This window comes from Carcharhinus amblyrhynchos, chromosome 30, assembly GCF_965287045.1.
Source record: "Carcharhinus amblyrhynchos chromosome 30, sCarAmb.v2.hapA, whole genome shotgun sequence".
NCBI classification, from domain to species: domain Eukaryota; kingdom Metazoa; phylum Chordata; class Chondrichthyes; order Carcharhiniformes; family Carcharhinidae; genus Carcharhinus; species Carcharhinus amblyrhynchos.
The window spans coordinates 7,648,297-7,659,815 of NC_137353.1; the positions used below are offsets into that span (position 1 = coordinate 7,648,297).

The following is an 11,519-nucleotide window of genomic DNA, read 5'->3' on the forward strand; positions in this document are numbered from 1 at the left end:
CAGCGATTAACACTGCTGCCTTACAGTTCCAGGGACCCGGGTTCAATTCCCAGCTTGGGTCATTGTCTGTGTGGAGTTTGCACGTTCTTCCTGTACCTGTGTGGGTTTCGCCCGGGTGCTCCGGTTTCCTCCCACAGTCCAAAGATGTGCTGGTTGGGTACTTTGGCCATGCAAATTCTCCCTCAGTGTACCCAAACAGGTGCTGGAGTATGGCAATGGGGGATTTTCACAGTAACTACATTGCAGTGTGATTGTAAGCCTACTTGTGACTAATAATCGAACCTTGGTCTCTGATGCTGTGAGGCAGCAATGCAACCGTGCTGCCCCCGTGTAATTAAGATAAGATTACATTTCTCTATTTACATTTAATCAGAGGGTGCACACTCCAGAACACTCTCCTGTCAATGTCACTGGTTGATTGGCTTGCAGTGGTGATTGTATGAGTTGCTACCCGCTCCTGTTCATTCCCATTTACCAAACTGAAGCATCACATCACATAATGGGGACTTAAGCAATGATCATCTGGTTAAGATGCTATTGCCCGTGTTAAAAAATCAGAGCCTAAGATTCATGGTGACACAATGGTTGGCACTGCTGCCTCACAGCTCCAGGGCCCTGGGCTCGATTCCCAGCCTTGGGTCACTATCTGTGTGGAGTCTGCACATTCTCCCTGTGTCTGTGTGGGTTTCCTCCGGGTGCTCTGATTTCCTCCCACAGTCCAAAGACGTGCGGGTTAGGTGCATTGGCCATGCTAAATTACCCCTTAGTGCCCCAGGATACCTAAGTTAGAGGGATTAACAGGGTACATCTGTGGGGTTATGGGGATAGGTCCTAGATGGGATTGTTGTCAGTTCAGACACGATGGGCTGAATGGCCTCCTTCTGCACTGAAGTGTTTCTATGATCACCTTACCAATGTGGGTTTTGTATCACTGCCAAGTCTCTTTCACAGGAAGCTTGAACCGTACTTACCTCATAAAAAAATGCAAGCACGGCCAATCCATCAGTTTTATCAGAAGCTTCAGAGAAGTTGTTGTATTTGTCAGAATTATAATGAACAATATGCAGCTGTGAAACAAAACATGAAACATTGGTGTCAGTCCCACTGATGGTTTTGTGTTAACCATACTACATGAAGGCTGGCACTGAGTAATTAGCTAGCATCGAATTGATTGGCTGAATGGCCACCTTTCATGCCATAAAGGATCTGAGGGTCTCTGTACAAAGGGACCGAGATGAGGAGGAATTTCTTCAGCCAGAAGGTGGTGATTCTGTGGAATTCATTATCACAGAAAGCTGTGGTAATTTAAGACAGAGATAGATGGATTCTTATATCGAAGAAAAACACTGCAGGCGCTGAAAGCTAAAACAAAAACAGAAAGTGCTGGAAAATCTCAGCAGGTCTGACAACATCTGTGGATAGAGAATGGAGCCAATGTTTCAAGTCTGGATAACCCAGGTTCTTGATTGGTAAGGGGATCAAGGGTTACTGGGGAAAAGGCAGGAGAATGGGGTTGAGATCCAATGTCGGAGCAGATTCAATGGGCCGAATGGCCTAATCCCGTTCCTGTATCTAATGGTCTCATAATGACTCTAACTTCAATCAAGACTTACATTGACTTGAAGAGACCTGGGATAGTCAGATGTCTACAGGTTAGAAATGAATATGAACCTTGGATGAGAACAGGGTTAGTTAGATAAACTGCTGGCACTCACACATGAGGAATCGTCAATGAGGTGAGATCCGGGGAGCATCAGCCGTGGCACTGTCTCACACAACTGTAAAGTAAGTAAAGCCACGTAGTCCCAAATGACCATAGGTTGCTCTCCACTCTGAGGGGGGAGAGTTGACTGGTGGTGAGAGGAGGGGCAATGTTGAGAAGGCAGGGTCTTCATGAATAACCTCAGCCAATACGGGAATTGAACCCACGATGTTTGCATCCCTCTCCATTATGAACCAGCTGTGCAGCTAACTGAGCTAAACCGAACTCCCCCCCATGTACAACATAACTCACTGTTTTCAGGTTACAAAGGTTAGAAATTGGATAATGTATTGGCAAAGTGGTGTAACTAAGTGCGAGGCTATGTCTGTTTTATTAGTTGGGGGTAATAATTTCATTCCCCGATAATGACAGCTCACTGATGCTAGAATTATCTTTGACTCCTTCCAGTGGCTCACTGGGTAAGATAGTAAGCCCATACTGTGCTACGAAGATCAGCAAGATCCCAGGCTGAACCCTTGCTCTGGATTGAGTTAGCTGATCTCAGCTGGGGTGCCAGGGGATGCTCCAGTTGGCCCCACTGTTCCCAAGCTAAAGAGATAAATCAGGCCCCTTTCTCCTCGTAATTGGTGTCCAGTGAGCTGGAGAATGTATGGGCAGAATTTTCCCATCCCGCTGCCACAGGACGGGACCATGCAAAGGTCCATTGACCTTGAGTGGGATTTTCCAGTTTTGGGGCAAGTGCGGTCGGAGAATCTTACCCTACATGTGTGTGGGGCTAGCAAAGGCAGAAAATGCATTGCGTTCCCTGTCTAATGGGTAAGGGTTAATTGGGCAAGGTAGTGAGGGAGCTGTCTACAAATTGACGAATCTTACCCCCAAAAAAGCAGAAGGAAAAGCATTAATGAGTCATTCTTAAAGTTATAAAGCCAATGTGCAGAGTGGACCAGGCAGACTTGAATCCATCTCCTTGCTTGCTCCAAAAACCAATTCACCTTGATTCCAATTCATGGTCTCCATAAGAGAGACAAACAAGATCCAAGCTGAGAAAGTAAGGCATTGCACCTGATCTTAATCCTAGCCAAAAGGCTGCAAGTCTGGGTTGATATGGTGGCACAGTGGTTAGCACTGCTGACTCACAGCGCCAGGGATTCGGGTTCAATTCCCAGCTTGGGTCACTGTCTGTGTGGAGTTTGCACGTTCTCCCATTGTCTGCATGGGTTTCTTCCAGGTTCTGCGATTTTCTCCCACAATCCAAAGATATGCGGGTTAGGTGGATTGGCCATGCTAAATTGACCCTAGTGTCAAAGGGCTAAGTGGGTGTGGATGAGTGGGATTGCGGGAATAGGGCCTGGATGGGATTTTGGTTGATGTGGACTCAATGGGCCAAATGGGCTCCTTCTGCACTGTAGGGGTTCTATGATAACTCCAACATGTTACAACTTGCCACAAACTTAGTAAAATGTCCCAAGGCACAAAATAGGATGATGAAAGAGGTAGGTTTTAAAGGAACATCCTGAAGGAGGAGAGAGAGGTGGAAAGGGACTTTAGGAAGTTTAGGAAGGGACTTCCAGAGTTTCGGGCCAAGACAGCATGTTCGCCTAGAGTGGTGTGAAGTAAGTGGGGGATGCAGAAGGGGCCAGGAATGCAGAGTTCTTAGAGGGTTACTAGACCAGAGGGGATTCCATAAGGCCAGAAGATAGAGAAGCAGAATTAGGCCACTCAGCCCATCAAGTCTGCTCCGCCATTCCATCATGGCTGACATTTTCTTCATCCCCACTCTCCTGTTTTTCCTCCCCAACCCTTGATCCTCTTATTAATCAATAACCTATCTATCTCTGAGTTAAAGCACTCAATGACTTGGCCTCCATAGCCTTCTGCGGCAAAGAGTTCCACGGACTCACCACTGTCTGGCTGAAGAAGTTCCTCATCACCTCTATTTTAAAGGATCATCCCTTTAGTGTGAGGCTGTGCCTACTTTTTCCTACTAGTGGAAATGTCCTTTCCACGTCCATTCTATCCAGGCGTCGCAGTATCCTGTAAGTTTCAATAAGACCCACCCTCATCCTTCTAAACTCCAATGAGCACAGACTCAGAACCCTAAACCGTCCCTTATATGACAAGCTCTTCATTCCAGAGGTAGGGAGGCACAAGACCACGGCGCAGTTAATCATTGGGCTCGGAAATGTAAAACTGAGACATGGTTGGACCTGGACATGATGTCGGGATGGTGAGTGGAGGGGGTTCAGCATTGGATAGATATGGCCAACAGATATAAGATGGTAAAAAAATTTGGGTTTTCACTTGGAGTGAAATTACCCCTGGGATGTAAGTGGCACTCAGCATTCAACTCATTTTCCAAATAGATTTAAATTTCCACTCAGACTAACTTGCACGCTCACCAAGATAAAATCTGTTACGAAGTAGTGCGGGTGATTGGCATTTTGGAACGCTGACTGATTAATGGGTTATTTTAATGGGGGGTTGGGGAGCTTTGGTAGGGTCATGTGATGCAATAATATGCTGATCAAATGTCAAGGTTGAGGAGTTTAATCAAATTACATGAGTCACTTATCTCAATGACACTTCATTATATTGAACTTACACTGCTTGCGTTATAATCTCACTGAGAGCCAAGTGGGCAAAGTGTAACACTAAGTCATGCCAGCCTGCGCAATTCTAGGTGCGTTCTGAGTAAAGTAACCTTGGGTAAAGGAGAGATCATTTCAACCCAGTTTCCTGAGAATCCTAAGGGATTTTGGCAGTAACTTCATCGCCATGTTAATGTAAGCTTACTTGTGACACTAATAGTTAAATAATTTAATGGGCAGCAAGGTGGCGCAGTGGTTAACACTGCTGCCTCACAGCGCCGGGGACCCAGGTTCAATTTGGGCCTTGGGTCACCGTCTGTGTGGAGTCTGCACGTTCTCCCCGTGTCTGCGTGGGTTTTCTCTGAGGGCTGCGGTTTCCTCCCACAGTCCAAAGATGTGCAGGTTAGGTGGATTGGCCATGCTAAATTGCCACTGGTGTCAGGAGATTAGCAAAGTAAATATGTCTGGTTACACGAAATGGTGTGCATGGGATTGTGGTCAATGCAGATTTGATGGGCCGAATGGCCTCCTTTTGCACTGTAGGGATTCTGTGACAAACTTTAAACTGTTCTTCATCATTACCCAGTGTCGGAAAGAGTGAACACGTGGACGCTATTATGTCAATTACTTTGTTAAAGTTGTCAACAGAAGGGATTTCACATTCTAAGTCCATGAGCCCAACTTTATAAGAGTTCCCACTATCCAACCATCCTAACATTCTATCGGGGTTAGACAGGGTAGATTCAGAAAGAATGTTCCTGATTTTGGGGGAATCCAGAACTAGGGGTCATAATTCGAGGATAAGAGGCCTATTAGAACTGAGGTGAGGAGAAATTTCTTCACCCAGAGGGTGGCGAATGTGTGGAATTCACGACCACAGAAAGTAGTTGAGACCAAAACATTCTCGAAAGAAATTAGATACAGCTCTTTGGGGCTATAGGGATCAAGGGATATGAGGGGAAGGTGGGATCAGGATACTGAATTTGATGATGACCATGATCAAAATGAATGATGGAGCAGACTCACAGGACCAGATGGCCTCCACCTGCTTCCAGTTACTATGTTTCTGTGACATTTTCCCAATTTCCACAATAGGAATCTCATGGCTTCTCTCTTCAAATGCCAACTTGTGGAGAGATCTAAGTCCATAAAAACTAGGGAATCTGGTCAAACTTTCACTTGTTACAAGGGTGGGACAGGAGTATGATTTAGGTTCAAACTTAGGTGCCAATATTGACTACAGCTTACACCCCTTTTATGGGAAGGACAAAACAGATTTCAGTCGATAAACCTAAAACAATCACTATATGAATTATTCAACACTGTTTATACATTAACTGGTTTCATAGAATGGCCAGTTCATAGAGGCCATTCAGCCCATTGAGGCTGCATCGACCACGATCCTACCCACACTCTATTCCCGTAACCCCTCATATTTACCCTGCTAATCACCCTGTCATTACGGTCAATTTAGCATGGCCAATCCACCAAACCCGCAGATCTTTGGACCGTGGGAGGAATCTGGAGCACCCAGAGGAAAGTCACGCAGGCACATGGAAAATGTGCAAATCCCACACAGAGAGTAACCCGAGGCTGGAATTGAACCCGAGTCCCTGGCGCTGTGAGGCAACAGTGCTAACCACTGTGCCATCGTGCCACCCTGCGGAACCTGCCACTCTTCAGACGAGATGTTAAGCTGCGGCCTCTCAGTTTATTTTTATCTCTCAGGTGGACAGGCTGATACCGGAGATGAGGGGGTTAGCCTATGAGGAGAGATTGAATAGACTGGGTCTGTACTTGTTGGAGTTTAGAAGGCTGAGGGGGGATCTTATAGAGACATATAAGATAATGAAGGGGATAGATAGGGTACAGGTAGAGAGATTCTTCCCGCTTAGAAAGGATAGCAGAACTAGAGGGCACAGCCTCAGAATAAGGGGGGGTGGGGGGGGGGGCAGTTTAGATCGGAGTTGAGGAGGAATTTCTTCACTCAAAGGGTGGTGAATCTCTGGAATTCTCTGCCCATTGAAGTGGTGGAGGCTACCTCACTGAACTTATTTAAGTCACGGATAGATAAGTTTTTGATAGACAAGGGAATTAAGGGTTATGGGGAGAAAGCAGGAAAGTGGAACTGATCCACTTCAGATCAGCCATGATCTTGTTGAATGGCGGGGCAGTCTCGAAGGGTTAGATGGCCTACTCCTGCTCCTATTTCTTATGTTCTTATGGACAAGTTCCCCCGGTTTGCATCTTAAAACTATAGAATTACCAGATTATACTGTCAATGCTTCTGAGCGATTGGATAACAGGAAGATTACTTGCAAAATTGCAAGATGTTTGTACCAATTGATATTCCTGGCAGTAAACATAAGAATGATTTGTATTTATATAATGCCATTCACAACCTCAAAACGCTCTACAGCCAATGAAGTAGTCTTGAAGAGCAGTCACCACTGGAAAAAGGCATTCACTGTACCTCTGCTACATATCGTATCCCATCAATTGTATGTTCTGAGCCACTGCTTTCCAAATCAAGGCCACCCCAGTGGAAATGCATCTGAACCGCTGTGTAACGATGTAACAGCCCTTTGCTGATAGTCATTGAGGGTGGCAACTTTATCGCAACTGCGAAAACAAAATGCGCAAAGTTACTGGTTTTAAAAGTGCATCTTCCTTACACGTGTGTATCACACAGCAGTACATAGTTCCAATATACAGAACCATCTCGATGTACTACAACAGGCCACAGGTTTAAGGTGAGAGGGGGTAGGGGGCGAGGTGAGGAGAAGATTTTTCACACAGAGGCTGGTGGGTGCCTGGAACGCACTGCCAGTGGAGGTGGGGGTATCAGGCACGTTCAAGGCTATCTTGATAAACTTATGAATGGGAGGTGAACAAAGGGCTAGAAATGGCGTAATGGTGCAGGCTTGGTGGATAGTCAGAAGCTTTCTCCCAGGGGGGAAGAATCAATGACTGGGGGGCATAGCCTTAAAATGCGAGGGGCAAGGTTTAAAGGAGATGTACAAGGCAGATTTTTTTACACAGAGGGTGGTGGGTGCCTGGAACTCGTTGCCGGGGGAGGTAATGAAAGCAGATACAATAGTGACTTTTAAGGGGCATCCTGACAAATATATGAATAGGATGGGAATAGAGGGATGTGGTCCTCAGAAGGGTGGGGGGGGTGGTTTTAGTTAATTTGGCAGCATGGTCAGTGCAGGCTTGGAGGGCCGAAGGGCCTGTTCCTGTGCTGTATTGTCCTTTGTGCTAACAGATATATCAGCAAGCATAAAATATATTTCCATGAATTGTAATGAGCTCAGTCACTGACAGCTAATTATTCCCTTCACAAATTTTCTGGATGAATTTTAAACGTCTGCTCATAATTATGTCACCTCTGGAATACTTCAGCAAGTAATATGCATCCACTGACAGCAGTTATTTGTATGGTGTCTTTAACATACAACATGTATGATAGCTGCACACAGAAGAACCAGATGCCAAGCAATACTTAGGCAGGGAGATAGAAGAGAGGAACTAGAAGCAGGAGAAGGCCACTCAGCCCTTTGAGCCTGCTCCGCCATTCATTTTGATCATGGCTGATCATCAGATCCAATATCCTGATCCCACCTTTCCCTCATATCCCTTAATCCCGTTAGCCCCAAAAACTTTATCTAATTTCTTCCTGAATTCAGACGTCTTGGCCTCAACTGCGTTCTGTGGTCATAGAGTCATAGAGGTTTACAGCATGGAAACAGGCCCTTCGGCCCAACGAGTCTATGCCGCCCTTTTTGTTTAAAAGGGCTAATCCCAATTGCCCCCATTTGCCCCATATCCCTCTGCACCCATCATACCCATGTAACTATCTAAATGCTTTTTAAAAGACAAAATTGTACCTGCCTCTACTATTACCTCTGGCATACCACCCATCCCCTTTGACCTATCGCCTCCCTTGCTTAGCTCAATTTGCCCATTCACTTTAGCCAGCTCTGCTGCCACACCCTCATCATTGCAATTATTTAAAATTAAAAACGTAAACTTGAACATTCCAGCAGCTCCCCCCACCCCACAACAGGTTTTCCCACAGTGACTGCTCATTGGCTGCCAGCGGGATCTCCCAGTCCCACCGAAGGCTATGGTGTTTTGCATGACTCGCCAGTCCCACCAGTGAGAAACACACGGTGGGGGTCAGTTTCAGCGGGACTGAAAGATCCCACCAGCTGGAAGGGCTGGAAAATCTCACCCCTAGTTTCAGACTCATTCCTCTCTCCCTCGAACTGAATGTGAAATTCAATCATATTATGATCATTGCTACTCGGGTGGCACAGTGGCACAGTGGTTGGCACTGCTGCCTCACAGCGCCAGGGAACCGGGTTCGATTCCTGGCTTGGGTCACTCTCTGTGCAGAATCTGCACATTCTCCCTATCTCTGCGTGGGTTTCCTCTGGGTGCTTTGGTTTCCTCTCATAGTCTAAAAGACATGCTGGTTAGGTGCATTGGCCATGCTAAATTCTCCATTAGTGTTCTGTTCAAAGTTGCGGGTCAAGTCGGATTATGTGGGCAGATCAGGGCATTTCATGTGACAGTGCAGACTCAAAGGGCTGAAGGGCCTCTTCTGCACTGTCGTATTCTGTGATTTTAAACCCGGATAGATGCTGGGGTGTGGTGACTAGGAAATTTTCACAGTAACTTCATTGCAGTGTTAATGTAAGCGTACTTGTGACACTAATAAATAAATGTTAAATCTAGGGGTGCTTTTATTAAGAGGTCATTAATTCATCCTATCTCATTGCATAATATCAGGTCAAGTATAGCCTGCTCTCTAGTTGGCTCTAGAATGGGCTGTTCTAAGGAACTATCCTGAAAACGTTCTACGAATTCCTTATCTAGGCTCCCTTTGCCCATCTGACTTTGCAGTCCGTATGTCGATTAAAATTTCCTATGATTATCAGCGTGCCTTTCAGACAATCTCCAGTTATTTCTTCCTTTATGCTACACCCTCCTATGTGATTTCCTGTTGGCGGGGTCTATACACCACTCCCAACTGTGACTTCTTGCCTTTATCATTTCTCATTTCTACCCAAGCCGTTTCCACATCCTGGTTTCCTGAGCTTAGGTAATCCCTCTGTAATGTACTAATACCATGGTTAGTTAACAGACACACCCCTCCACCTTTCCCTCACTTCCTGTCCTTCCTAAATGTCCTGTACCCTGTAATATTCAGGTCCCAATCCATGTCCTCCTGCAGCCCTGTAATGGCTATCAAATCGCATTTATTTGTTTCTATTTGCACTCTCTGTTCTATTTTGAATGCTTGGGGGCAGCACAGTGGCACAGTGTTTAGCACTGGTGCCTCATAGCACCAGGGACCCGGGTTTGATTCCTGGCTTGGGTCACTGCCTGTGCAGTGTCTGCACATTCTCCCCGTGTCTGCATGGGTTTCCTCCGGTTTCTTCCCACCCTCTAAAGATGTGCGGGTTATGTTGATTGGCCATGTTAAATTGCCCCTTAGTGTCAGGCTGTTAATAAGGTTAATAGGTAGGGTTATGGGGATAGGGACTGGCTGGGATTGTGGTTGGTGCAAACTAGACGGGCCGAATAGCCTCCTTCTGCACTGTCGGGGTTCGAGGATCCTTTGCACATTGAGCCACAGAGTCTTCAGTTATATTACTTTATTCTTTTTAATAACCTCTACTCTCATCTGTTGATTCACCATTAGACTCTCTATCCTGTCTTGTCACAATCTGTTTTTCATTTCCCACAATAATATTTCTCTTTTGCCTTGTTTCTACTCTTTGACCGACTGCATCTTCCCAAATTTGATCCCTTGTCCCTGTTAGCAGTATAGGTAATAAATAACAGGTAATTTTATTGTTCAAGTATAGAATAAAAGACTACTAGACCTGAATGTCCATTATTGATCATGAGGAAAGGTCCCGTGTGTGGTCCATCGTAGCCGCTTAACTCTAAATAGGGGAGACTCGCATTAAACTTCACTTTTTTCCTCTGAATGTCGATGGGAGATTGGTGCAAGCCAGAACAGGCTGGAAATTTCAAACTCCAGTGAGCTTCATTCAAGTCTCCCTCTGGGAAAGGACAGAAAACTTCAACACCTTCAAAAACAATCATTCTCAATTTCTTAATTTTCACTCACCAATTCATTCATTTACATAAGCTTTAAGTATTAAAATAATATTCCAAGCCATCGCCCCTCCTTATAATGCATGCACTCTGGGTGAAAAACAGGACAACGTTTGCAGTGCTAAATTTTGTGGCAAATTACTATCAAGAACAGGTTCTTTCCTCTGCCATCAGCCTTTTGAATGAACACTCCTCGCATTAAGTTGATCTTTCTCTACACCCTAGCTGTGACTGTAACTTTACATTCCGTACTCTCTTTCCCTTCTCTGTGTACGCTATGCATTGTCTATATAGTGCGCAAGAAACAATACTTTTCACTGTATACTACTAATACATGTGACAATAATAAGTCAAGTTAAATATCATTGATACAGCGAACATCTTGCTTACCTTGATAGGTCCAGTGCTCTTTATTACCAATACTTGGCTGCAGGCAAAACAGAAGAAAGATTTCCGAAGCAAACCTTTTCAAATCCATGCTAACGGAACACAGATGATGCCACATGCTGGACTATTCCAATCCTGCATACAGACTGTGACAGTACAGCGGCACCAGTCCCAAACAGAGCAGAGTACAATACTGACGCTCCAATAAAAACACCAATCCACGCTGTCTGGTGTAGCAAATCATTTGTTCAAATTACAAATTTTTGGACTTGTCTTGCTTGCGCAAGGAAGCAGCCACGAATATCAAAGCGGTGCTTCAAAACGTGGCCCACACTAAAGGAAAGGAAATATGTTCTGAATGAAACAATTACAGAATAGATTGCCTGTTTCTGTTTCACTCGTCTGCAGTTTGAGTGGGCTGCCCACTGCAAACAACTTATCAAAGGTCTGCTTTTTAAATAGGAGTTTGGATTTCTCACTTAGTGTCTAGGAGATAAAGCAGCCCCCATGACTTTCTTTGATAGTCTAGCCTGCCGATTTGAACACATGCTTTACATTACCCCTGGCGGGGGGAGGGGTGGAGGGTGGGCGAACTGCAGCGTAATAAGAAAGGCTACAATTAGTGAGCAGTTCCTACCAAGGACGGTTATGGAGTTGGGCTAAAAAGTCACCTCGAGCTGCAAAGT

At 45.3% G+C, this 11,519-nt stretch overlaps 1 protein-coding gene across 1 annotated transcript in view; it reads right to left on the bottom strand.

Annotated features, from left to right (window-relative positions):
• Positions 1-11,067, bottom strand: part of ca6 (carbonic anhydrase VI) — a 33,908-nt gene extending 22,841 nt beyond the window's left edge. The window contains exons 1-4 of the mRNA XM_080215049.1: positions 10,837-11,067; positions 10,209-10,391; positions 6,785-6,933; positions 972-1,067 (exon numbers count right to left, since the gene is read on the bottom strand). Coding sequence (XP_080071175.1) covers positions 972-1,067; positions 6,785-6,933; positions 10,209-10,391; positions 10,837-10,951 — 543 coding nt within the window. The 5' untranslated portion in view covers positions 10,952-11,067. The remainder of the gene's footprint in view (positions 1-971; positions 1,068-6,784; positions 6,934-10,208; positions 10,392-10,836) is intronic.
• Between the last annotated feature and the right edge of the window lie 452 nt (positions 11,068-11,519).